The 25,153-nt window shown below is 50.6% G+C and overlaps 1 protein-coding gene across 1 annotated transcript in view; it reads right to left on the bottom strand.

Moving 5' to 3' along the window:
• Col27a1 (collagen type XXVII alpha 1 chain) overlaps nt 1-25,153 on the bottom strand; it is a 109,987-nt gene that overhangs the window by 35,724 nt on the left and 49,110 nt on the right. The window contains exons 15-27 of the mRNA XM_090330485.1: nt 21,733-21,786; nt 21,182-21,226; nt 18,306-18,359; nt 17,172-17,225; nt 16,549-16,602; nt 13,231-13,284; nt 13,004-13,057; nt 11,743-11,787; nt 11,300-11,353; nt 9,912-9,956; nt 5,894-5,947; nt 2,822-2,875; nt 2,564-2,617 (exon numbers count right to left, since the gene is read on the bottom strand). Coding sequence (XP_090186611.1) covers nt 2,564-2,617; nt 2,822-2,875; nt 5,894-5,947; nt 9,912-9,956; nt 11,300-11,353; nt 11,743-11,787; nt 13,004-13,057; nt 13,231-13,284; nt 16,549-16,602; nt 17,172-17,225; nt 18,306-18,359; nt 21,182-21,226; nt 21,733-21,786 — 675 coding nt within the window. The remainder of the gene's footprint in view (nt 1-2,563; nt 2,618-2,821; nt 2,876-5,893; nt 5,948-9,911; nt 9,957-11,299; nt 11,354-11,742; nt 11,788-13,003; nt 13,058-13,230; nt 13,285-16,548; nt 16,603-17,171; nt 17,226-18,305; nt 18,360-21,181; nt 21,227-21,732; nt 21,787-25,153) is intronic.

Here is a 25,153-nt window from a genome sequence, read left to right as displayed (position 1 = left end):
AGGCTGGCTTCTTTGATTTCTCAGCTCCTGGCCGAGCACAGGCTTCTGCAAAGTGGCTGCAGTATGTGGCGGACAGGGCAGAACTCATTAAGCAGAAACCCTCTGACAGCCACATCACACACGGGCTCTGCTGGCTACTGCTTATGTTGAGCATGGGGTTTTGCCATGGCTGGTGGGTAAGGGCCCTGGCTTGGCTCAATAGAAAGCAAGTCTGGCAGTGGCTAGTGAGGTAACCAGTTAGCATTCAGAAGTACCTGGAGTCCAGTCCAGTTCACACCCTGCCACTGCCACCAACTAACCAAGTCACCTCAAGTGCTTAAGACTCTTTGGGTCTCTGTTTCCTCATCGATAACACGGTATCCCTCTAAGTTAGTGCTACAGAGCACTGAAATGACCAAGGACCACGGCAGGTCCTTAGGAGAAGGCTGCCATATGTCTACTCTCTGCAGGCAAGAAGAGGCCAGACCCAGGGTAAGATCTAGCTCAGAACCTGAGAAATGGGGAAATATTCTTATCTGGCTAAGTAGACGGCTGATGAGATGAGCCCAGGACCTTCAGTTGTAAGACCTGGATAATTCCTACTTGTAGTGATCCTAGCTCACAGTTCCTGCCATAGCATAGCCACTCATCTACTATGCCATCCATTCTCACAGCTGTCTCTTAGCAACAGCACCATGATGCTGAGTTACAGATGAAGAAACTGATGGCAGGAATGTTGCCAACAACTCCACAGGAGGAAGTGGGAGGCCAGGGTTGGACTGCCATGTGTCTGACTCTAATGTTGGTTTTCTGGGCCTCTAGTTGCCCTGCAGACTTAGGACAAAACACTCTGCAGGATGGGGACAAATGCAACCTTGCAAGCAACAGTGGCAGCCCAACCACAGGTCCGAGTCAAGCCACTCAATAGGAAGAAAGGGATCAGCAGGGAACCACGTGGACCTGGAAGGGACTCAGAGAGGCCGATGTCCCCACTGCCTTCCCAGTCTCCACCCCCAGCCTCCCAGTTTGTCCTAGTGACCTCTTTTCCAGCTTTTCTCCCCTCACTGGACAAATGGGGAGGATAAGGCCAGGGACACAGAGGTAGAATTTGGCAATGGATCCCAAGCTCTGCCTTCAGCGTGATGCCTCCCACACTACTGGGCTCCAATCTCTCCATTTCTGAGCCCAGAGGAGGGTGGCCAGAGGCCTCTGGAGTGGGGACTCTGGAGGCTAGGATTCCAAGATGGTGGCCTTGGCCATTAGGCTAAGCCCAGCCCTCTTGCTTCTCCCCACCACTGCCTTATTTCTGCATTCCCAGCTCTTTCAGTCTCAGATCAAATGTGCTTTTCATCCTCCTTGTGCGCAGAGATAAACAGCAAGTGATGGGGAGCCCAGATCAGGGCTATGGTTCTGGCTCTGCCCAAAGGACCAAGGGATGACAGGGCACCCACTGGGCCTTGGCATCAGCCCTGGAGGGTAGGCCTTTCATCTAGTCCTCTCACGCTGGGATGAGTCCCTGCACTCAGCATTGCCTGGTGTACTGGAGGTGCTCAGTAAAAGTCTGTTAGTGACTAGGAGAATGTTTTCATTGTCAGGCCCACTAGACAGTGACTTATCAACCAGTTCTGCACCTTTGGGTCTATGTATGCCTAGCCCACCATTGGGGGACCGAGTTGGTTTTGCTTTCCTGATTGGCCACCAAGAATCACATATGTACAGTTCTCTCATGGTTCCCCAGCTGTCACAGAGTGGCCCTGCCCACACCATGTGCAAGTGTCTACGACTCATCCTCAGGAGCTTTTAGAATGGAGCGCTAATCTTGGCAGAAGCCAACTCCCTCTGTGAGGGGTCTGCTTTCCTCTGCACAGAAGCAGAGGGCCCACAAGCAAGGGGGTCTTAAGTCTGGAGCCCTTCAGCGCTCCTGATCTCTCCCTTTGACCTCCTTATTTAGGATCTTCTCTGTGCCTTCTATTGTCGCCAGAAGCCCAGGGCCCTTTCATCAGTAAGTATCTCTTGTCTATAGGATTCATTCTGTCCTGACCCTCAGAAAGTCACGGCCGCTTTCTGCTGATATGACCTCAGACACAGACAAGGCTATTGACTAAGATGCTCTATTTTTTTGGTCAGTCATGGGGTTTGAACTTGGGGCCTGGGCACTGTTCCTGAGCTCTTTTCCCCAAAGCTGGTGTTTACTTGGAGCCACTTCTGGCTTTCTAGTGGTTAATGGCCACAAGAATCTCACAGACTTTCTTGCGTGGGCTGGCTTTGAACCATGATCTTTATATCTCAGCCTTCTGAGTAGCAAGGGTTATAGGCATGAGTTACCAATGCCCAGCCGACCAAGGTGTCACACTGCAATGAGCGTCTGTCCCCCAGTTTCATGAACCCACAGCAACACATGTTCATGACCACAATTATTTGCTCTACTTTTTCCATGAGTGAAAATCTGGACTCAGAGAAGTTTGGGGATTAATCCCCCAGAGAGGGTGGGCTGGATTTCCACACCAGTTCTGTGAATCACTTGAGATTCCAGACCCTCACTTGACCATGCATTGGGCTCAGAGACAAAGAGGGCTTTACTTACTGGGGGCCCAGGCTCTCCAGGGGTCCCGACAGTGCCCGGTGTTCCAGGATGGCCCTGCCAAGAAGGAAAAGGATGGATCAGCTTAGGGAAGTGCCTCTTATTCCTGAATCCCACCTCAGCCCTCAGCCCCAGCCAGGATGCCGCAGGGGAAAAGCCAGGCCTCCTATACAGAGGAGGTCTGGGGTCAGTAGCAGGCAGAGGGAGCAGTGTCACCTAGGCTGGGACAGCAGAGGCAAAGGATGCAGACTTACTCCTTACCATCGACCCCTTGGGTCCAGGAGCACCTGGGGGGCCCATCATGCCACGATCACCCTGTGGTGGAGACAGCAATGCAGACAGGTCATGGCTGGGCTATGAGGGGCTCTGTGGGGGCCCTGCAGAAGTCCTTCCAGGGGCTCAAAAGGGCCCAGGGTTTTAAGATCTATAGATTTCTTGCCTTGCTCACAGCCACATCATTGGCAAGGGGTTTACTTGCTAGAAACCAAAGCCTTGGGCCAGACTTGGGAGGCCTTCAGAGACCCCTGTAGAGCCTCAGAAGGCTGCAGGTGCCCCAATGTGCACCACACAGTATATATCCCTGACCCAGAATGGTTCTTATTAAAGATGTGCTAATTTCATTGCCCACCTGCCCTTGATCCTGACCCATATCATGAGGTCCTCATTAGACCTTGAATCCCCTGGGCTGGGCTTCCTAGGTCAGAGGTCTTTCATTCAGGCGGCTTACCCCCGGATCAAACCCAAAAGAGATGCTGGAGGATCAGAGGTAACGCATTCCCACTCAACCAATTGGACTGAGCCAGAGGGTAGGGACATCAGACAGAACTACAACCAGAAGGCAGAAACTCCATCCTGCTTCTTTTTTTCTGAAAGCCATTCTCCTAGCCACCCAGGCAGCAAAGAGTATCTAATATGTGCCTAGCTCTGTATTCCAGGTCCTAATAATTCAAATGGAAAGTAGAAATTGGCTGGATACTGTGGCTCACTCCACTAATCCCAGCTATTCAGGAGGGAAGACTCCATCTCAATCAGTGACCTGGGCATGGTGCTTGCAAGCATGACAGCCCAGCTACATTAGACCAATCAGGCTTGGACAAAAAGACCACCCAACACATAACTAAAGTAAAAGGTGTAAGGATAGATTTCAAGTGTTACGGTGCATGCCTAGCAAGCGTTCAGACCTCGAGACAGGGGGAAAACCCCAAGTAGAAACAGACTGGTCCACTCCCAAGTGGCTGGAATGGCAGGGAAATGACATGAACCTCAGAAGAGATGCAACCCAGAGTGGGTCCAAAGAGGGAGTGCACAGGGCTGGCACCCTCATAGAGAGTGGGGCCCACCTGGGACCAGGTGGTGAGGAAGGGCCTCTCAGAGGTTCACTTGAGACAGAATCACATTAGAAATGAGCCAGACATGAAATGCCTATGTGAATTATACAAACTAATTCCGATCAGAATGGACACCAGGAAATGGAATTACAAGAGGTTTCTTCTTTTTGACTGTTTTTGTTTTCTTTTCTTTCTGTTTGTTCATTTATATGCCTTTGGAAGTGTAAGGGAAGGGAGAGGAATGGAGGGACAAAGAGTAAAAAAAAATGTAACAGTAGTCCTTACTGGATACTGTGTTGAAAATGAACTCCACAACTTATGGGTGGGGATGGGAGGGAAAAAGTTGGAGTGAGCAAGAGAGGGTGATGTCACATTGCCCCCAAAGGAATGTACTCTTTACCTGACTTATGTAACTGTAACCCCTCTATATATCACTTTTATAATAACAATAATTTTTTATAAAGAATGAAAAAAAGAGGCCAGGAGCATAGCTTAGTGCTAGAGTGCTTGCCTAGCATGAACAAAGCCCTAGGTTCAATTCCTCAGTATCACATACACAGAAAAAGCTGGAAGTGGCACTGTGGCTCAGGTGACAGAGTGCTAGCCTTGAACAAAAGGTGTCCAAGGACAGTTTCCTGACCCTGAGTTCAAGCCCCAGGTCTGGTAAAAATTTTTTAAAAAGAATGAAAAAAGTAAGCCAGACAAAAAAAGACTGTGAGGTGGGATGGAATGGGAAGAGTGTCCTGGGCAATGAGACAGAGGTTGGTGGGTGAGACCCATGGACTACAAAAGAAGGGCCAAGTTGGCTTTGTACAGAACAATGGTTATCTAAACTGGTAGCACTGGAGGACACTGGACATAAGACCTCTATTTTGGGGAGGGCTGGAAGGACAATGTTTTATACATCTCAATTTCAAAAGATAAGCACATTTAAATTTAAATTCTACAACTTCAAGGAAGTAGAAGAAAAGTGTGGGGAGGGGTAGTAGAACCTGGGAGGTCTTGGATCTTCCAGGTATGAGGTTATGAGGGGTTACAGTTATATCTTCATCTGGTGATGAAGAGCCTACAAGGTTAGGTGGGGTCAGATCAGGGGCTGGCCTCAGTTTCTCCAGCCATCTAATGGGGATAACACTGGCCCCTCCAGACCAGGTCCTGTTTGGGGGAGAGGTCAAACTCTGGCAAGGGAAGGTATCTGCCTTCCACCGCCCCCCGTGAGGGAGCTGGGAGTCAATGCCATGCCAAATGGAATAGTAGGCAACATATGGCCTTTGGAAATGTGATCTTGCTTCAAATTTCAGCCCTGCCACTTCCTTTCTGTGTCACTTCAAGCAAGTCACTGCCTCTGCTGTGACCCTTGTACTTTTATATGACAGAGCTAACTGGGGCCATGGAGGCATCGGAGGCAATAGTCACCCTGTCTCTCAGAAGATCGGTCCTTATGTCCCTTCTGCTGCCCAATGGGCAGCCATGAAGGGCCCTGGTCACATGTTCTGCTAGTTGTCACCCAAATTTCTAAGACTGCTCATGGCTGACAGAAGGATCAGGAGATTTCCCAGGGATACCATGGCAAGAGACAGGCTCCAGGAAGGTCCAAAGAGAGGCTAGGATATTAAGTTGCCTTTCACCTCTTCAGATCTCAATTTTTTTAACTTTTTATTGTTGAGGTAGAGAGGGGCTACAGTTACATCTGTCAGGTAGTGGGTGCATTACTTCTGGAACATTGATACCCCTTCTCATGTTTTTTTTTTTTTTTTTGGCCAGTCCTGGGGCTTGAACTCAGGGCCTGAGCACTGAGGCTGAGCTCTACCACTGGAGTCACAGCACCACTTCTGGCTTTTTTTTTCTATGTAGGTGGTACCAAGGAATCAAACCCGGGTCTTCGTGCATGCTAGGCAAGCACACTACCGCTAGGCCAAACTCCGGGTCCCCCTTTTCATGTTTTTGTCCCCTTTCCTCTCCCCCACCCCCTCAAAATTCAAATTCTTTCCCCAACACAGCTTACCTTCTCTCCCATGATTCCTGGTTCCCCGACCAGACCAATGAATCCCAGGAGCCCCTGGAGGACACATTTTGGAAAACAAGAGGGAAGAAGATGAGTTGGAAAACAAGAGGTGCTGCGCTCTCCCTCCTCTGGGGCTCAGGTGCTAGGCCTTTGGCCCCGAGCCTGGTGATCCAGAGGGCCGCACTGCCATGGAGCGTGCACACTGCCTTTCTCTGGGCACCGTCCTGACTTCCCTCACTCCACCAGATGGTTCTGATTTGAAGGCCGAGCACTGGGCTTGCTGCCAGCATCCCTGGGAGCCGCACATTCTTCCTGAGCCAGAAGCAGGCTGGGAGGTGGCCACGTTTGGAGCTAGGGGCAGGGGGGAGGGCTAAAGTGTGCTGGGAAGAGGCCATCTGTCCCTGTCTTTGGGGGCTCTGGGACTGTTTCAAAGAGAGAAACAAAGTCATTGGCTAGGATGGAAATACTGTTACAGAAATACCTATGCAAAAGACTTGATAGGAATTGGATGTGGGGGGCCAGGAAGTTGGAGACCTTGTCACTATCTTCTGAAAGGCTTCCCCTCTGCCTACGAAAAGGACACACACACACACACACACACACACACACACACACACACACACACACAGTGGCTTCTCTGACTCTTTTAACTCCACTGGGTGACAACTTTTCTCCATGTTCCAGGAGATTCTTCTCCATGGCCCAGGCTTTGCTGTTACTCTCAGCACAGCCTGAGAGGGAACAACCTAGCAAAGCCCCAGGAAAGCAGATGGAGTTCATGTGCCAGATCCCTGTCCCTGCCTTTCCACTAAGGAAATGCTGCAAGCTCTCGTATGGGTTAGGAGGATGAAAGCGGCTTTGGAAGAACCTAGATGTGAGACTTGAGTTTCTGGGATACTTTGGAAACACGGGGATGGGTAGATTTCCTCCCAACACATCTATCTGCTCTTCAAACTCTGGTCAAAAGGAGGTAGGACTCAAGTTGGTAACAGACCATAGGTTGTTTGTTCATACAAGCAGGCTAGGTGACCTGCCAATTAGCTACCAATGAGTTAGGTGATGGCATCACTCCAGGTCACCTAATTGGTGACTTTGAGTTCTACTTCCATCCCTAAAGACACTTGAAAGCTCGTGACTTTGGCAGAGCCACGTATGTCTTTCTGTAGCTTGGAGTTGCTGCACTGGTCATAGCAAATGCTTACTTGCTATGCAACAAGCCCTGTGCCTACTACTGCCACCACCTTTGTGGTTGTGGCTCTGGGTTATGCCTCATCTCTGAAGTGAGGGACAAGTGTCCCTCATTCTAACTTCTGGGTTGTTCTGAGCATTCCAGTTAATTTGTGGCACCTACAGGCACTCAGTCAATGTAAGTTTTCTTACCTCATCCTGATTTGTTAAATCGTGGCCTGACTGCTACCCCCAGCCCCTGCTATCCCCTAAGGAGGAGCCAGACATTTGGAAGAAGTGGAATGAATGGGAGAAAAGCTGCTATGTGAGAAAGTCCTTGCCTGACTGGCTCAGAGAAAGAGGAAGCAGGTGGCCAGAAATCTCAAACAAAAAGTCACTACAGGATCCAGATGAATAAGGACAGAGAGCATGTGCTTCATTCCTGTGCACCCCCTCCGCACCCCCCCCCCCCCCGCCCAAGTCCCCAGGCTCAATGTCCTGTCACATCCAGACAGAGTTGAGGCTGGCTCAGGGAAGTACCCCCTAGAGGCCTGGGGCTTCCACTTGCAGAGCAGATGGAGAAACAGCTCTGCCAGCAGGGATGTAACTCCTCTCCAGCTGGCAAAAGGACATCAGGTGGAGGAGATGCCCTTTAGATGCCCTAAATGGGTACCACACAGGTGGATTGTGAGCCCTCAGCTTTAGGAGAAGAGGCCTGGCATGCACACTGCCAACTGATAAAGAACCAAGGTCTGCCCTGGGCATGTTGCTCTTCCTTCTTCCCTCCTGTGACATGGCATTCCATTGGGCACTGGGAATGCAACAGTCATGGGCTCTCAGTGGGACCACACAGCTCAGAGTAAGGTGCTGGCACTAGTATATGCAGTGTTTGGCACAGAGCCAAGGATCTCATAGGTATAGCTGCTAACTGAACTGATAAGGAGATGCGGGGCGGGGGATGGGGTGTGCGTTCCACAGCTCTTTTCTCAGATCTTACTGGGCCCCTTTGATGTGGCCATTTGGACAGGGCCCCAAGGCCTCAGCATGCCTTGAAACAATGACAAGATATAGCTCTGTCCATTCTCTTTCCTGACATGGTCTTAGCTACCAGGACAACCAGCTGGGAGCTCTGCTGACCAAGAGGGCCTGGGCTACCCCAGGCAGAGTGCCCATCCCTCTCAGCCCTAGCTGTCCCACTGTGATTCATGGACATTTTGGTGGAGCCCACTTCTCCTCCACAAACCCCAGATTGCCAGTGTTGGCCAGGATCCAAGGGTTCTTAACCTGGGGTCCCTACAGGGCCCTATGCATGGAATTCAGAAGGGCCACGAACTGGAACAGAACAGGACACCATGACTTGTATTAACCTAGAACCAGCATTTCCTTTCCCCATGAATAGAGGCAACAGCAGTATCACCAATGCCTATCACTGTCCCGCTGCGTCCCATTACACAATAGTCACTGAGGAAGAGATCCCAGAAAGCATGATTAAGGCCTGTCACCACTTCAAAATTCAGGTCACTGTTAAAGCTGCTGCCAAATCTCATTGAACACATTAATCAAGATGTATTGAGGTGAGCGTATCAGATTGGGCCGTATTTTCATAATGGCATTTCAATATACTTGGTTTTCTTTGAAACTTAAAAGAAAATCTATGGCTTTAAATATAGATTCTGAGAAGGGGGTCCGTAGGCTTTATCAATCTGGCAAAGGAATCTAATCCACCCACCCCCCCAAAAAAAAAACATGATTAGAGCTCTGGAATAAAGTAATTTCCAAGCATCCCTGTGTCTTGGTGCTCTATTTCTCTCAGGGCCCTATCATTTAGCAGAGCTATGAACTTGAATATGCTGATCATATTGCCTTTTTCTTCCCATCAGGAAATCCATCCAGGCTGTGGCAGCCTTCCATACTCCTGGGCTTCCCGCAGAAAGTGCTCAAATGACACTGGAAAGAGTTCAAAAATCTAGCCTCCTCCAACTTTAATTCCTTTCTTCCCCAGCAGATGTTGCAGGCGGGGTGAGAGAGCCATCATATACAACTTCCACACTGATGGTGCTTCTCTACCCAGCCACCCCGACATCATTCTTCCTAAAGCTCCAGGAAATCCCTTCTGGGTGGGGCATATTTAAAGGAGTGGGTTCCACCACTGAGCCAGAAGGCAAGCTTCACAGGAGGCCGCTGGGAGGAACTATGACTGCCCAAACAGCACTTCCAGACTGTTTCTCTGGACTTGGATAGTTGAAGATGATGATCCTTTCTTTTTTTTAATATAATTTTATGATTATTATTTTGTTGTTTTTGTGATACTAAAGAATAGAACCCAGGGCCTCGTGCACCACTAAGCTATGTTCCCAGCCCCTCAGATTTTCTTAATGACTACTTATAACCATCTCCCTGCTGCAGACCTTGGTCTCGCTGCCAAGCTAGCTAAAACCACTGGTTTGAGTTTCATCTTCTTTATAATTTAGGGATGCCTCAACCACAAGTTCATGGCAAATGGTTCTACTTCACTGGCCAGTGGCCCAGGGGAGCTTCAGTAATGATGGTGAAGGAAAGGTCCACCAGTCCTGGGAGCAAAGTCATGTGACCCTCTGGGTAGGCAAATGTACCAAGAAAGGTGTGCAGGATTAGGTAGAGAGTTATTCTCATTCAGAGATCTCTTCTCTCCAATCGTACTATCCCTTTATAACCTGGGTCTCCCTCAGTCCCCCAACCACAGGCATCTTCTCATTGGGTAAAATAGTCTACAACTCCATCTTGAATGGCTACACTATTACGACAAAGGGAAAGGCTGGAACCTAGTGCCATCACTGGCTGAGGAGGGAACAATGTGCCAGCACCAACTCACCTGCTCGCCCATAGGCCCTGGCCGTCCAGGATCACCTGGCTCCCCCTGCAAAGAGACAAAGAGAATCATATCTTGGGATGAAAGATGGGCGTCTGAGCCCCCTGAGGGAGCCACTGGCCTTCATTGTCACTGGTGGAGATGGGCCAGAAGTTTCAGGGACCAAAGGGCCCTGAGACAGAACCTCTGCTCTCACATAACTCTAGTTACCCATCCAGCACTCTGATGTGTACGGCTCACTTCAGTCCCTCCACACACTACTGAATTCTGTGCAGGTGGAAACTGAAGCCCTGAGAGGTGGATTCATCACATGCATCAGGTCACACAGTAAGCTAGAAGAAGGGCTAGAGTGGGGACCTTGGTCCACCCCTTTGCATCAGACTGCTCACCGCAGTGGGAGCAGGTGCTGGGGTCAGTGGGGTCCTGGCCTCGGCCGCCAGCTGTATTAAGGGAAATCATGCTCCTTTATCTTCTGAGGCCTTGCCTAGTAGCTTTGGGCCCCTCCCTGCTAGATGAGTCCTGCCCTGCAGATAGCCAAAGTGCCCTGGTCAAAGGCACGTGGGGCACATCCATTCAGATGTGTCAGCTTCCCACCACAGAAACCCCACTGGTATCTGAGGGACAGCAGTGGCACCACAGAAAGCAGGGCATGGCTCAAGCTGGCCAGAAGTGTGGCTGGGAAATGCAGGCAGCTGCCTGCATCCTGGCACAGCTGGGTTGTCCCCTGGAGTTCTGGCCCTGTATCTTATGTTCACAAAGCCCAAAAGAGGCAGTCATTCACCAGGAGGAAGGGGCAGACCTGGGCAGTCAGCACTCCCACTGGCCCAGCCCTGCCCTCCTTGGGTGCATTGGCCCACCTGTAAACCTGGCCCAAGAACCACTTTCCAGAAAGTTAGAACATTCAACCACGCCAGTGTTCCTGCCCACATCCTACCCTTTTCTAAGGGGAACCCACTTAGATTGCCCATGGGCTGGGAATCATTCCTCTGCTGCTCTGGGCAGGTTTTTATTGATACTTTCTTAAAGTCCTGTTAATAAATATAAGACAGATTTATTGTATGTGAGGGAAACATACAGGAGAAAGTGGAAATGTTATCCCGCCCCTCAGAGATGAGTCCTGTTCATATCCACGTCTGCTCCTGTGCCCCCACCCCCACTGGCATAATCCCATCAGAAAGACATTCTACAACTCACCTCGACACCTGAAGCATTCCTCTAGGTGGGATGTCTAGGTTAGGTCCATTTCTTTCCCCCTTATCATTAAGGGGATAAGAAGAAACCATTTCTTTTCCTCTCCCTTTTCACAAATGGCATGGAATACAGAGCCCTGTATTCCGAGGCCTTCAAAGTGGGACCCATCCCTTTCTTCCCCCCCCCCCAGGCGCCCTCACCTTCAAGCCATCAGGGCCAGGCCTTCCAGGAAATCCTTTTCTACCTGGTTGACCCTGCAACAGAAGGAGATGTAAGGACAAAGGTGAAGGGGTCCTGAGGAACTCTGGGGACCTGGCACAGAGTTACCGAGGGAATTCAGATTTAGCCGCTAAGTAAAAGGTCTCCACTTCCTGGCTGAACCTTCCATGCTTCCAGCCTTGACTGCTTCTCTCTGACGAAGCTAAGAACAGCAGAAACGCTCATAGCAAAGATCAGAAAGAAAACAGAGCCACAGCTCCCAGCCTGCAAAGGGCACACTGCCCCTCCTCTGGGGTCTGTCTTGCCCTTTCTCTGCCTGGCCCAAGGCCCTCACTACTGGCTGCTGTCTGCGGCTCTGGCTTAATGTTACCTGTGTTCACCTCCTCCTGACCCTACTTTTCCCAGCCAACAACATGACACTCACCTCCAAGCCCGGGACACCTGGAGGCCCCATGGGTCCCTCATCTCCCTAGAAGTAAGCCACAAGAAGAAAAATGGAGATGGTTAGTCTGGTTTCTTGGAGAATTAGCCTGTATGCAAGAAGAGAGATGGACAGAGAAACAGCCTCTTGGACACAGAGAAACAAAGCACCTGGCTACCCCGGGATGGGGGGTGGTATAGAGGCATCACTAGGCACAGCCCAAACAGAGGTCAGGCTCTGTGGAGTAGAGGCTCTGACTGCAGCTGGCAGACAGGCTCTGTTCTGAGCTTTAACAGACCTTCTGTGTCTCAGTTTCCCCAGAATGGAGATGATTCTCCTATAACACAATGCCTGGCTTCTGCTGAGTCCTGAACGAGGACAGTACCTCAGTCTTCCAACCACCCTCCCTTTCCACCAATCACGATGGCAGTGTCTTGAGATGTTTGGAATGAATGAAGGGGTGACTGTGGGGATTCGTGAGTCATGAGCAAGTGAAGGATTCGGTTTTCCCATGCGGCAATTCGAGTGCAGACAGAGGCCTGTGACTGGCGCCATCCTTCCCTCCCTTTTTTCTCTCCTCTCCTCTTCTCCCGAAGGCAGGGCACACGTGTTCTCCAGCTTGGTTCTTCTGGCTGGCCAGGGCTGATCAAGAACTCCCTCCAAAGCTACCCTCAGCTCTTATCCCATTTCCAAGAAAGCAGCCACACATGGTGGCTCCTGGAGCCAACGCTGGGCCCCTGCCAGACCCAGAATCAGCCCTGAGATGGGATCTCAATTGTGGATGATGAGGCTGCTGTCTGTTCCCCACAGGCCACGTGCTGGGGGCTAGGAGGCGCCTCTGGCACCAGAAAAACCTGGTTCTAACCGTGGGTGACCACAGAGGTCTGCTCACTGCTCCTCACTGGCTGTGCCAGCCATGTCATTCTCCAGGGCTGCCCTGCTGGCTCCCAGCAGTGCGGACCATAACAGCATGGGCCTATGTCATGGACCCTTTGGCCTAAGTAGATCTGGGTTCAAATCAAGTTCTTGTTTGCTACTAACTATGGGCCTTCACGGCCCCTTTACCTGCCTGGAACCCTGAAAGGTCCCAGGGACAGGGCTGAGTGGACAAGACCCAATGGTGTGTGAGTATGAGTAGGTCCTACACTTCATCCTGACCCAGGGACTCTGGCCCAGAGCTAAGGTCTCTGGTTCTCTGGTCAGAGCATCCTGAGGCTGCAGATGAGCCAGGGGTTATGTGAGATGAGGAAGAGACTCTTCTCACCTCTGGCCCAGGCTGTCCACGGGGTCCTGGCAGGCCTCGGACTCCAGACTTGCCCTGGGAGAAGGGAATAGAAAAGGGATCAGCGGCTACCATTATGTCTCTCACGGGCTCCAGATTCCAGCTCCCACGCCTGGACAGTCAGTGAGGGCTGGTGGGGGTGGGGCAGGCTTTCAGAGAGTCACCTGCTTTTTTTTTTCTACCAGGAATGTCCTGGGTGGAGAACTCACCTTTGTGCCTTCAGGGCCATTGTCCCCAGGTGGACCAATGTCACCTGGAAATCCCTAATGGAAGAAGAGGAGGGGTCAGTAGGCACTGTAAGAGAAAGGCTAACGGCAGGGTAGGCCCAGTCACACACTTCATCCTTCTCTCCAGTCCCCAAATGGGTTCCAAGCTACCATCCTGACACCCAGTGAGCCGCTGGGAATGTGACTGAGCAGGAGAGGGCAAAGACAGTGGATACCACCTGGTGTGCCAGGCCAGAATTTCCTAGGTCTCGTGGAGTTAGGATGCTGTGGGTATCACTCTCCCAAGCCAGCCACCTGGCCCAGGAACTCTGGGCACTAACTGCAGCTGTTCTACCGGTGGGTGCATTTGTGGACATGTGGGTGTGCATGTGTGCACTTCTCTGCCAGGACTGCTGGGACATTGAAATCATTGCATTGCACGGAGGCCATGAACTGCAGTTCCTCCCATCAGAAGCTGAGAGCGAGGGACATCCTGGCCAGCTGTGCTAGTCTCTTCCCATGCCACCTGTCCTGGCTCACGGCTGAGCAGGCCTGGGGCAGTCACTGGTCTCTCCCCTCTCAACACCATGCTGCTGCCATGTACATACCTTTCCCTCGTAGTGGGCTTTGTACAGTTTGGATGTCTCTTTCACAGGTTTTTCCCTTCTTTGCCCTAACTTGGCTGCTGCCCAGAGCCTAGAACCCTTGAGCCTGGGCTATTTGCATTGGCCTTTTCCACTGGTGTGGCCACCAAGATGCCCATGCTTCTCATGGTGAGGTTGCAGCAGCACGAGCCAGTATAGGAACATTCTCTTTCTTGTTTTCCATGTGCTACTGTCGTTAATACAGCCTAGGATACCCACCCATTTTTAGGGCATCACTTCTGTTTACTGTTCACTAGAAACCAAAGTGTCCCTCCCCACACACATACTTTTTTTTTTTTCCAGTCTTGGGCTTGAGCTCAGGGCCTGAGCACTGTCTTTGGACTTTCTTAAGGGTAGAGCTCTACCACTTGAGCCTCAGCACCACTTCTGGCTTTTTTTTCTATGTATGTGGTGCCAAGGAATCGAACCCAGATCTTTGTGCATGCTAGGCAAGCACTCTACCACTAGGCCAAACTCCCGACCCCACACACATACTTTTTTGAATCTGCAAACAAAATAACTCCTCTTAGCTTGACTTTGTACATCAGCTTTTTTTGTTTCTGCTACTTTGAAGCAACTCCCGCTAAATTCTGGCTCAGACAGCCTTTCTTCCTTCTCACTGGCAAAGGGAAGAATAACCCTGTATCCTAAAATGTGAAGCCTAAGCCTTATGTGTTTGTTTCTTCTTCAAAATGATCATATCAAAATCTCATCCTACTGTTACTGACTACACGACCCTGGACTAGTTCTTAAGTCTTTCTGAGCTCTGGCTTTCTCATTGGGACTGAAGTGATCAGAACACCCCCCTCCCCGTCTTAAAGAGCGGTGCAAAGGCTGTGATGAATAATGCAAGCAAAGTGGTAAGCTTGGTGCCTGGCACTGACTTAAATGCTGTTCCCAATTATCTGGGTCCTTTTTGCTACCTGAGGCAGTCAATCTCCAGTGCCAACATGGCAGTACTAGTGCTGGTAAGATTCTAATGCTAACTTGCACCTGTCCCAGGAAGGGCAAAGAGGACACTGGCCATTGAGAGTGGAGACAGGCACCAGGCCAGCATAGGCACTAGGGTGTGCTGTGTCTTCTGACTGTGGATTTGCCAATCAAAAACCACAAACAGAGGACAGGTGAAACCCCCAGGGTCCTTGGAGAGAGCCACAGTTCCCCCGATTTGCTACTACGGACATCACAGCAGAGGAACTCCAGGAAGCCACTTTGAGGCTCTGGGTCTCCGTTTCCTCATAGGTAGTGGCAGGAGGACTGTCTTCCCAATGGAAAGGGGGCGATTCTCTGTGCTCACATCTCAGTGTCTGGCATCAGGAAGAACCTCATAAATGTGAGTGAACGAGTGCACTTTCCACCCTCGCTGGCCAGACTGCTGGGAAACCCCGACTTGGAAAGTCTTTTTCCACAGTGACCAGTGGATGGAGGAGAAGCCAGGTCCATTTGTGTAAAGAGAGGGCTGTGTCTCGGCCAAAGTCAACACAAGGGAAAGTCGGACTGCGGCTTTTAGGAAACATGGCCTCATGTATCAGGAGATCCTACAAGCTTTCCATCTCTGGAAAGCTCTAGAGAACTACAGAGCCTGACTTGCCTCGGGTACGGGGAGTTTGTGGAGGAGCAAGGTGCAGAGGCTGAGAGTTCTGGGGGGAAAAGAAGGCTCTGGCTGGAGTGGGCCCTGGTTTCAATAACATGCCAATCCAGAGAGACAAGGCAAGGGGAGCTCATCTAGCTGGCATCATTCCACACAAAAGTGGACTTGAGGTGGTCCTTGCCAGTTTAGCCTCTTTGTGATGGTTTTCATGTGACCAGCAGCTATCAGGACTTCCCTGAACCTGACAATGGCTAGGACAGAAGTGTCAAATCCATCCATCACTGCTGCTTTCTCTAGCCACAAACCAGAATCTAGACCTTCCTGGGTGACTGGGGCAGGAGTCCAGAGGGGCCTCTGTGAATGGAGCCTGGGAGCTTCTGAGGGGCCAAGGTATAATGGGCAAAAGGTTCTTCTGATGATTCTGTGGCCAGTCACCCCAGACCCAGAATGACCACCAAGCTGGAGAAGGGCTCTGAGAACACCTTTTGGTCCCCAAAGCTTTGCAATGTCCTTAGGCAAGAGGGAAGGGCAGAGATACAAAAGCACAGAGAGCTAATCTAGTCTGTCCATCCTTCCTTCCTTCCTTCCTTCCTTCCTTCCTTCCTTCCCTCCCTCCCTTTCTCCATCCCTTCCTTTTTTTTTCAATCCTGGAGTTTGCACTCAGGACCTCATACTTGTTAAGCAGCTGCTCCACCACTTGAGCCATGTCCCCAGCCTCTTTTACATTCATTATTTTTCAGGTAGGGTCTCATCATTTTGCCCAGGGATGGCTCCAGACCACAATCTATTTATAGCTGTCACATAGCTGGGGTGACAGGTGCATGTCTCCACATCCAGCTTCTATTGGTTAAGATGAGGTCTTGAGAAGATTTTCTCTCCGCTTGGCCTCAAATGATAGTCCTCTTTCTCTCCAAATCCTGAGCACCCAGGACTACAGAAATGGGTTGCCAGACCCGGCCTGATCTAGGACTTTCTATTGTCAGCCTTCCTTCTCATGGTTGTGCAACCTCAAGCAGGTCCTGCCTCATCTCAGGGCCTCAGTTTTCCAACACAATCCCATACATACAGAGACAGGACAGAACGTACCTCAGGTCCAGGGGGCCCAGGAAACCCCAGAGAGCCTTTGTCTCCAGCTCTACCCTGTAGAAGAGAGGGCCCTGTAAGAAGGCTGGGGTGAATGAACCCCACATTCTGCTAGAAGCCTACATTATCCCTGGCTGTGGAGAAAGTTTTAGAACACATGGATGAAATTTGGCTAAATGCACTAATAAGAGCAGTTAGTTAATTCACTGTCTCCTCCTGTGCCTACCAGCTAAAGGACCATAGGCAAGCCCTTCCATCTTTCACAATTGCGGGTTCCCATCTACTGAACAGGAGTGACAGTAACACTCCTTCCAGCTTCTGGGGCGTTGGCACCCCTTAGAGGAGTAGTCACAAAGGATCTAGGAGGTGACATGTGTCTGAGAGGGGCAACAGAACGGCTGCCCTCAAGTGTCAGAGTCGAATTCTCATCAAACCCATGGTGAATGGGGCCTGTACAGCACACTAACCATTCCCTAGGCCTCAATATCCTCATCAGAAACACAGGCAAATGGCCTCTCCTGCCCTGTTCCTGCCTTACTCTATGGCCAGTTGGAGAGTCACCAGCTTCTACTCCTGAGGCCAATGTGCAAGCCTAGGGGTTAGTAGGGAGAAGGAAGAAGACTTACCAGAGGTCCTGGCTTCCCGCGTGCACCTGGGAACCCTGGAAGCCCCTGGCTCCCCTGGAAAGGACAGGGAAGGGGGTAAGAAAGAGATAGAAACTGGAGATCAACTATGGGGTCTCTTGCTCTTTCCCCAGCATGGTTTCTGGCTTGGCTCAAGCCTCCCTGCCTGGGCCCCAAGGCTGGACCCAGGACACTAAGGGGTCTGCCCTCCCTGGACCGAGGGACATGAAGCCCTGCAATATCCTTCAGACAGGGAGGTCTGGAAACCCCAGCCTAGCTGGGGTGTCACAACACAGAGGCTCTGTCACTGACCCACAGAGGCTGGGTCAGGATAGGTCCAGAAGAGAGGGAAGGGTGAGCTGGCTAGGAGAGGTCAGACATGGCCACATGGTATGATATACAAACAGAGGAGCTTCAAATCAAGGCTTCTACAGTTCATTCCATGTTCACTTAAGGCCAATTCTTTCCTCCCTCTCCCCCCAGCTTCCTCCTTCCCTGACTCCCTCCTTTCAAGTTGCCTTAAACATTCACTGGGAAGTGTAGGGCCCTGAGCAGAGCTGTGTCAGGACCACCTAGGGTCCTGTCTGCAGAAACCATTAGTTGGCAGCAGCTGAACCTGAATCCCTAGAACCAGAGTTGACAGTGGTATCATGTCAGAGGCACAGGTCGGATGCCCAGGATAGAAAGAAATGGTCTCTGAGCAGAATGGTGTAGAGACTGGGGGGGGGGGGTGTTTTAGACCAGCAGCAGTATATGCAAAGGGCTGAGATACAGACCTTCTGTGGGTCTGAAGCAGAGGGCCATGAAGAGGAGGGGCAGGAGAGAGTCAGAGGGCCCCACAAACAGGGTTTCTCTGGATGTATTAGGGATCCATGGCTGATGTGGGAGCACAGAGCCCAGCATGTCCTCAGAAGGACAATTTGGGGCAGTGAAGAAGCAGGTTGAAGGGAAGAGACTAGAGGACTGAAAGTAAGTTTGGTCCATGGGAAGAGGCAACAAGCAGATGGACGGGGGATGGAACAGATGGGTTGGTCTGCAGCCAGGCTTGCTAGGGCAGATCCATGCTCATGCTGCAAGGAAGCTAGGACCAGAAGAGCAGGGAGCTGGATGGGGCATGGAAGCATGGCACACAATTACCTTATCTCCTTGAAAGCCGGGGTCTCCTGCCACACCTGGGATTCCTTGTTCACCCTGAGTACACACCAGCAAAGAAGATTATGAGGGGGGCCATGGGAGGTCCAGCCCTGTGGGGTGGAGGCTGTTCTCCAGGGGGAAGAGAGTTTAGGAGCAGCCTGTTAAGAGTCACAGACAGGCATCTGGGTTTGGGAAGCAACTCCAGGGGAGAAGCTAGTTTAGCCCGGGGGGGGGGGGACCCACACCACACTAGGCTTCTCAGAGGGCTGGGGAAAAGCCCAGCAGGAGCTGAGTAGCCTTCGTGATCACACAACCTTTCTTGGAGAATAGACACTTGAAGAGTGGCTTCTGTATCCTTCAACTTCTGCAGCAGCAATGAGTGCTGTCACACAGTGTTAAGGGGAGCCAGTGGGTACAAAGTCCCTGCCACAGAGGCTTCTGACAGCTAGTGTCTGCTGTTGCATATTTTTTCTATCACTTCTTCCTCCGGTGGCAGTGATCAGCTTCCGTCTATTTCTGATGAGCTAACTTGAATCAGCTCCCAAAGAAATCAGATCTGCTAGCCTCTGAAGACTGTGCAAACTGATTCCAATTTACACCTGTCTGGGTGGTGCTTTTCTTTGCTTGTTGTACCCAGTTCTAGGTGAGCTTTCCTTCCCGGGCTGGCTTTGAGTTGAGATCTTCAAACCTCTGCTTCCTGAGCAGCTAGGATTACAGGTGTGAGCCACTGGCATCTGACTGGGCATCTTTTTTTTTTTTTCTAAAAGGATCTATTTTGTGGGCTTGGTGACAGATTCTGGCTGTGGGAGGCTTTCTTCACTTCTTAATCCAGTCATGTTCTAGTAAATGCCAGGCACCAGCAAAATCAGGCCGAATGGAGCGCTTGCAGCAGGACGAAGAATGAGGAATCACAGAAAGCCTACACTGCAGCCAAAGCCATAACTGGCAGAGCCTTCTTTGGCAGAACAAGCCACAATTGAAAAGAAGATTGTTTTTGAACTTACTTTAGTTTTTCCAATTTGGAAAAGCCTGCTTAACATCCTGTAGCTTGAGGAATCAAGCAACTTTTTTTTTTAGTAATATGCAAAGGAAGAGTGACAAGCTTAAAAAAAAATAGAAAAAAAAAGGAAAGTTTAAAACTCACATTAGGAAATCAAGAGAACGGATTGAAAGAGAGCCTAGCCTGAGTACAAGGTTTCAAAATGTATCTCCAGACTGGGAGAGAGAGAGAGAGAGGCAGAGAAGTTGTAAACTGGGGCCAGGTAGGGTCAAGGAAAATCTGGAATTCTAGGCTAGAGAATCTTCCAAACAGAAAGTGGTGTGTGTGTGTGTGTGTGTGTGTGTGTGTGTGTGTGTGTGATCAAACAAGACTTATTCCTTCAAGACTTCCTTGCTTGTCTTCAAAACCATAGGTATGACAATAATTCCTCCTCCTTTTCTTTTTCCAGAGCTTAATATATATGAATTCTCAGGCAGCCTGCCAGCAGCTACAAGTGTGTTTCCATGGTCCTCCCTGCTAAGTGCTGAGAAGCTGGTTGGGCAGAAATGCCTATGGAAAGAAAGCCCAGTGCCCGCCCATACACTCATCTTCAGCTTCCTTCTTCCTTGACCATGACTAACTTTTCCATAGCTCTGATGTCTCAGACTCCTAACAAAGACCCATTCATTAAGGGGAGGGCTGTAAGAGAAGTCTAGCAGGCTGGGGGATGGAGCTAGAGTAAGGGGAGGCAGACAGGGCTGTGACAAAGGAGAAGGCAAGGTAGAGAAAAGGCTGGGATCAGCATCATACTCGGCTGGCAGCCTAGAATTCCATATTGGGGTATTTCCCAGATATTCTAAGCTCCTGATAGTTCTAGGGCTTGTTTAGCTCCCCTGATCCTGTTGATAAACCTCATTTCTTCTTTGGGTCTGTCTCTCAGCTGTGTATTGGAGCAGGTGACTGCCAAGAGCCTCATAAGACCATCTAGCCTCCATTCAGCTTGATGGTGGAACTCTCTGGAGTGCCTAGGTTTTGGGCCTGACCCTCTACTTGGTAGCCATGTGGCCTTGGGCAAACGCCTTGGCCTGTGGTTTGGTGGTGAATGGGATGATACAAGTAATATGTTCACTGGTGTCTGGCACGTGGCACCTGCTCCTTTGTCCCTGGTGAGGAGGAGTTGAGCTGTCCCAGATGGTGCAGAAGGGGGCTGGCCATTGAGGGACTAAGTAGCAGGCAGCCCCTCCATCTCTTGGAGATGTTTGAGATGCTGTCCCAAAGGTCTCAACACCTTCCTTGGAGTCCTTTGTTCATCCAGAGTCTGCTGGGAAGGGCAGGGATTTGCCACTGGGCCTGCTGACGCCCTGCCCATCTGTCATCCTAATGTTGTGTGATTCCGGCCAGGTGCATGCTCTGCTCTGGACCTCAAGACCCATCTCTCCACTCCAACATGGTTTGGCACAGGGTGTGGCAGGAAGAGTTCAACAGTGGGTTTGCAAAACAGTTGTACCCCCCCGCCCCCAACCCTGTAACAGCTGGGGAGACAGGTGGGGCTCAGGCTTGCTCAGGTTCCTATGGGTCTGTATGCTCTCTGGGTCTTGGCTCCCAGGCCATGGCACATGTGTGCATGGCCTATTTGAACCTCCTCTGAACCTCCATCCACCCTCCAGGCTTCACCTTGACCACATTTTGCTATCACTATTCAGAAACCTGACCCTGACTCAGTGGTCCTCCTCTCCTATTTGCTGTGGCTTACAGGCCCCAGAGCCGTCCACCTGAGCCCCACCTGGGAATAGAGGGGGAGGGCAGAAGCTGGGAGCATGGATTCAGGAGGTCTGGCAGAGCTGGGCCCATGCTTGGAGGGGGCATGCAATAACCCACAGTACAGTACAATTCCCATCACCTTATCACCTTTCAGTCCGGGCTCCCCCATGCCGCCCATCAGCCCCTGCAAGGCAAAGGCCCAGAGTTGCATAGTCAGGAGCTGATTCCTCACTCAGGGTTTTGTCCTAATGGTGAGAGGAGTATGGAGGAGCTGGGAGACATAGCTGTGAGCCTCCACGTTGGGCACAAGTCAAGAAGGAGGAAGATGCTGATGGGATGGGAGTGGACCAAACCAGGTTGTCCCTGGAGTGTAGTCCTAGCACAGTGTGTTCTGTCCCTCACCTGCTCTTCCCATCGAGGGACCCAGGTTTCCCACTGTCCTGGTAATGAGCCACCTCGGAACTTTCTGGGCCCAGAACCACATTTGTGCTTAGTTCAAGGTGTGGCATCCAATAAAGGCATCTGGCCTAAGTGGCATACTGGAATCAATCTCTCTCAGGCCACAGAGCTGAGCTCCTGATCAGACAGTATGTCCAGCCCTTTAGGGGTAGTCTCCCCAGGGCCAACTGAGGTGCTTGCCCTCTGTGGGGCCCAGCAGGCAGGATCTGAACTGAAAGAGCCCACATTTACCTTCATGCCCTTGGGTCCTGGGTAGCCAAGCTGACCCAAAGCTCCCATGTCACCCTAGGAAGAAAAGAAGACACAGTGAGGAGAGGCTCTAGGAGTCTGAGCTAGGAGTACTGTTCCCTGAGGTCCTGGGAACTGAGCTTCTGAGGAACAAAACACATGCCCTAAATATAGGAAAAGTCCCTCCCACTGGTCATTTCCTCCAGGTCTCATGCCAGCCCAGTCCCTGCCTACCACTTCTCATTACAGGTTAGATTTCCATCCCTTGCCACTGAAAGGATTTGGGGCCTTTCATTTGACTTCTTTGAACCTCAGTCTTCCTCTATAAAATGAGGAACAAGGAGTCCTCTCACTACAGTGGCTTCCAGGGCTAAATGAAGCATAACTGAGAACTGGGCTTCTGCCAGTGAAATGACAAGGGCACAGCCTGATACCCCAGAGGCTCACACAGCTCCTCAACAGAGCAACAAGGAAGGAGCAAAGCTGCCAATGCAGTAGCTCTGAGGGTGCAGGGATCAGCTTGGGTCCTGGAAGGCAGCAGACCTAGATGCAGGCAGATCAGATGGAAGGCTGGCAGTTGCCACTTGGTCTTTTCCTCTGCCACCATGTGACATGGAGGGAGTGTGGCATATTGGTGTCCTTAGCTAACAACTGGGGGCAGACAAGGCCATGGCTCCCAGTGCTGTTTCAGAAGAAGAACTGATGTAGCAGGTGAACAAACTTAGTGATGTCTAGAGACATTTTTGGTGATGCCTAGAGGCATTTTTGGTTATCACAACTTAAGCGGGGCAGGAATACAGGAATCTATCAGATAGAGACTAAAAACCCACTAAGCATCTTGTGAGGTGCAGGACAACCACTCTCTCCTATCTGCAGCAAAGAATTAGGCAGCCCTGAAGTCAAATGAGCCAAGGTCGTGTGAGAGGTCACCTTAGAAGAATCTATTTTTTCCATATATTTTTATTGCAATTAATAGAAGGGTTACATTATATTCACCAGATAGAAGGTCCATTACTTCACATACATTGATACACTTTCTCATGTCTTGGTCCCCATTTCCCTCCCCCCACCCCCACCCCTCATCTTGTTTTCCTTCCTTCCCTATCCGACTTCAAATAACCAAATATGCATATATACAATATATCAGATAAACAGGTGAAATACTGTAATAATATGAGATAACCAAGGGACTGCAAAAGAGATGAAAGATAACATAGTACATTACAGACAACAATCACTCATTATATGGCTTTTGTTTCTATATCCTGGAGGTCCTTTCATTTAGCATCATTCTATATGGCCTTATGTATCTAGGATTTGTTCTATTGTAAATCTCTGCTAGGAGAGCCCAAGGTTTCTACTGATTATGATAAATGAGGGAAACCACTAAGCCTATGTTTCTTTGAGTCTGGCTTACTTCACTTAATATGATTTTTCTAAGTCTTTCAATTTCCTTACAAATGGGGCAATGTCAGAAGAATCTATTTTTTTTTTTCGTTTTTCTTTTTTTTCTTTTTTGCCAGTCTTGGGCTTGAGCTCAGGGCCTGAGCACTGTCCTTGGACTTTCTCAAGGCTAGAGCTCTACCACTTGAGCCTCAGCACCACTTCCGGCTTTTTTCTATGTATGTGGTACCAAGGAATCGAACCCGGGTCTTCATGCATGCTAGGCAAGCACTTTAACCACTAGGCCAAACTCCCGGCCCCAGAAGAATCTATTTTTTAAGTAGCCCACCCTCTTCCTCTCTAATGGCACACTTCCCTCCCTTTCCTAACCATCCTCACACACAGCCATCATATTAAGCATATGTCCAGAGAAAGAATCTCCAAGGATATTCTATTCTCTCCCTACACATCCTCTATGACTGACTGACGGACCTCAGATTGACCCAATCGGTTAATTAATATGCTCTCTCTGTGCTTCAGTTCTCTGCCACCCCAATTAAAGCTCCTCAGAGGTCCCTGTTAAGGATTCTGAGGTTGGGGCACAGTTTAGATGCACCGGTTGCACAAACATGCCCCAGGTAGCCAGGCTTCAGAATGAGGTCTTGGGCTGCTATTAAGGCTGTGTGGTGATATTGGAGGGTAGCCGAGCAGAGTGGGAAATCACGCTCCTGCCTGCCCCTGTGGAATGGAAAAGCCAAGAGCCCACAAGAAGAAATGAAGACTCATAGATGCAACCTGGTTTGGCTGAGGCCATTCTCAGTACCTCTCCCCTTCCCCCACCCCTGAACCCAGACTAGCCTTGGTCCTGGTGGTGTGTTCAGTGTGTTCTCGCCAAAGCTCCTCCTCTCTGGAGGTTCAAGATCCCATCCAACTGGGTATAGCATCACCTCCCATCTGGAGTCTACGCTAATAAAACCTGCTTCCAGGCCCCTCCAAGGAAGGCTTGGTGAAATTCAATGTGGCAACAGGAGCCTAGGATGTGAGCGACCACGCCCCTGACATGAGACCACCGTCACTTCTCATCTCTTCTGTGATGATATCCACTTTAGAGAGGAAGAGACCGAGAGTCTTAGAGATCAGGGATCTACACTGGGCAGTTCTACCAAGAGCTTCCAGGCTACTCTGCTGTCAGGTTTTGGAGAGGAGGGACAGAAGAAAGTGAGAAAAAAGCCAAATCAACTGGTTGCTGTGGAGAGGAAAAGTCAGCATTTTAAACAATCTCAGCTGCTCTCCCACCCTGCCTGCCCCTTCCTAGGATGAAGGTGGCTGCCCACAGTCCCCTTGAGGTACCATCACCAGAGCAGGCTCTGTGAGAGGAGGCATCAGGAACACGGGGCTTTCTTCCACACTCTGGACCGAAGGCTGCTTGTGTGGGGCCTGGATGTAACTCAGGCTGGGTGACAGCCTATATGGGGCTGTGAGGAGCAGAGACACAGCCCCATCTCCCCCAGAGCCTCTGTGTCTTTATGGAGGAGCCTGCTTGTACTGTGGGGGGGGGCGGGGCAGGCGGAGGAAGCAGGGACCTGGCATGAGCACAATCACAAGGGAGACAAAAATCTGGGGCCAAGAGACAGACCATGGAGCCCTGGAAGATGATGGCAGCTAGCAGAGAGCAGGTCTTCCTCATGTGGGACCCCTAGGTTGGCCTTTGAAAGCAGGGGAGCCACTATCACGAGAGGTCAACTCACAAAGCATTTATCTGCTATGTGAATGCCCCCCCCCCAAAAAAAACCCCTTATCTTAGATTCTGTTCCCTCTCTTCCTCGGGCCCCAAGAGCCAAACTGCACACTTTGTCTGTCATCTCTGGACTCATACCACTGCTAGCCACATCTGTAACCATTTCAGACCCCCCTGCTATGCTGCACTCAGCTTCCAAGGAAACCTTCCTGGGACAGCTTGCTCCAGGCCAGGGACAGGGCTGGTAGCTTAGATATTCCTCCAGCAAGCCATTTCACAGATGAGAAAACCAAGGCTTAAAGA

This window comes from Megascapheus bottae, chromosome 3, assembly GCF_031878675.1.
Source record: "Megascapheus bottae isolate mThoBot1 chromosome 3, mThoBot2.hap1, whole genome shotgun sequence".
NCBI lineage: Eukaryota > Metazoa > Chordata > Mammalia > Rodentia > Geomyidae > Megascapheus > Megascapheus bottae.
This window is presented reverse-complemented; position numbering and strand designations above follow the sequence as displayed.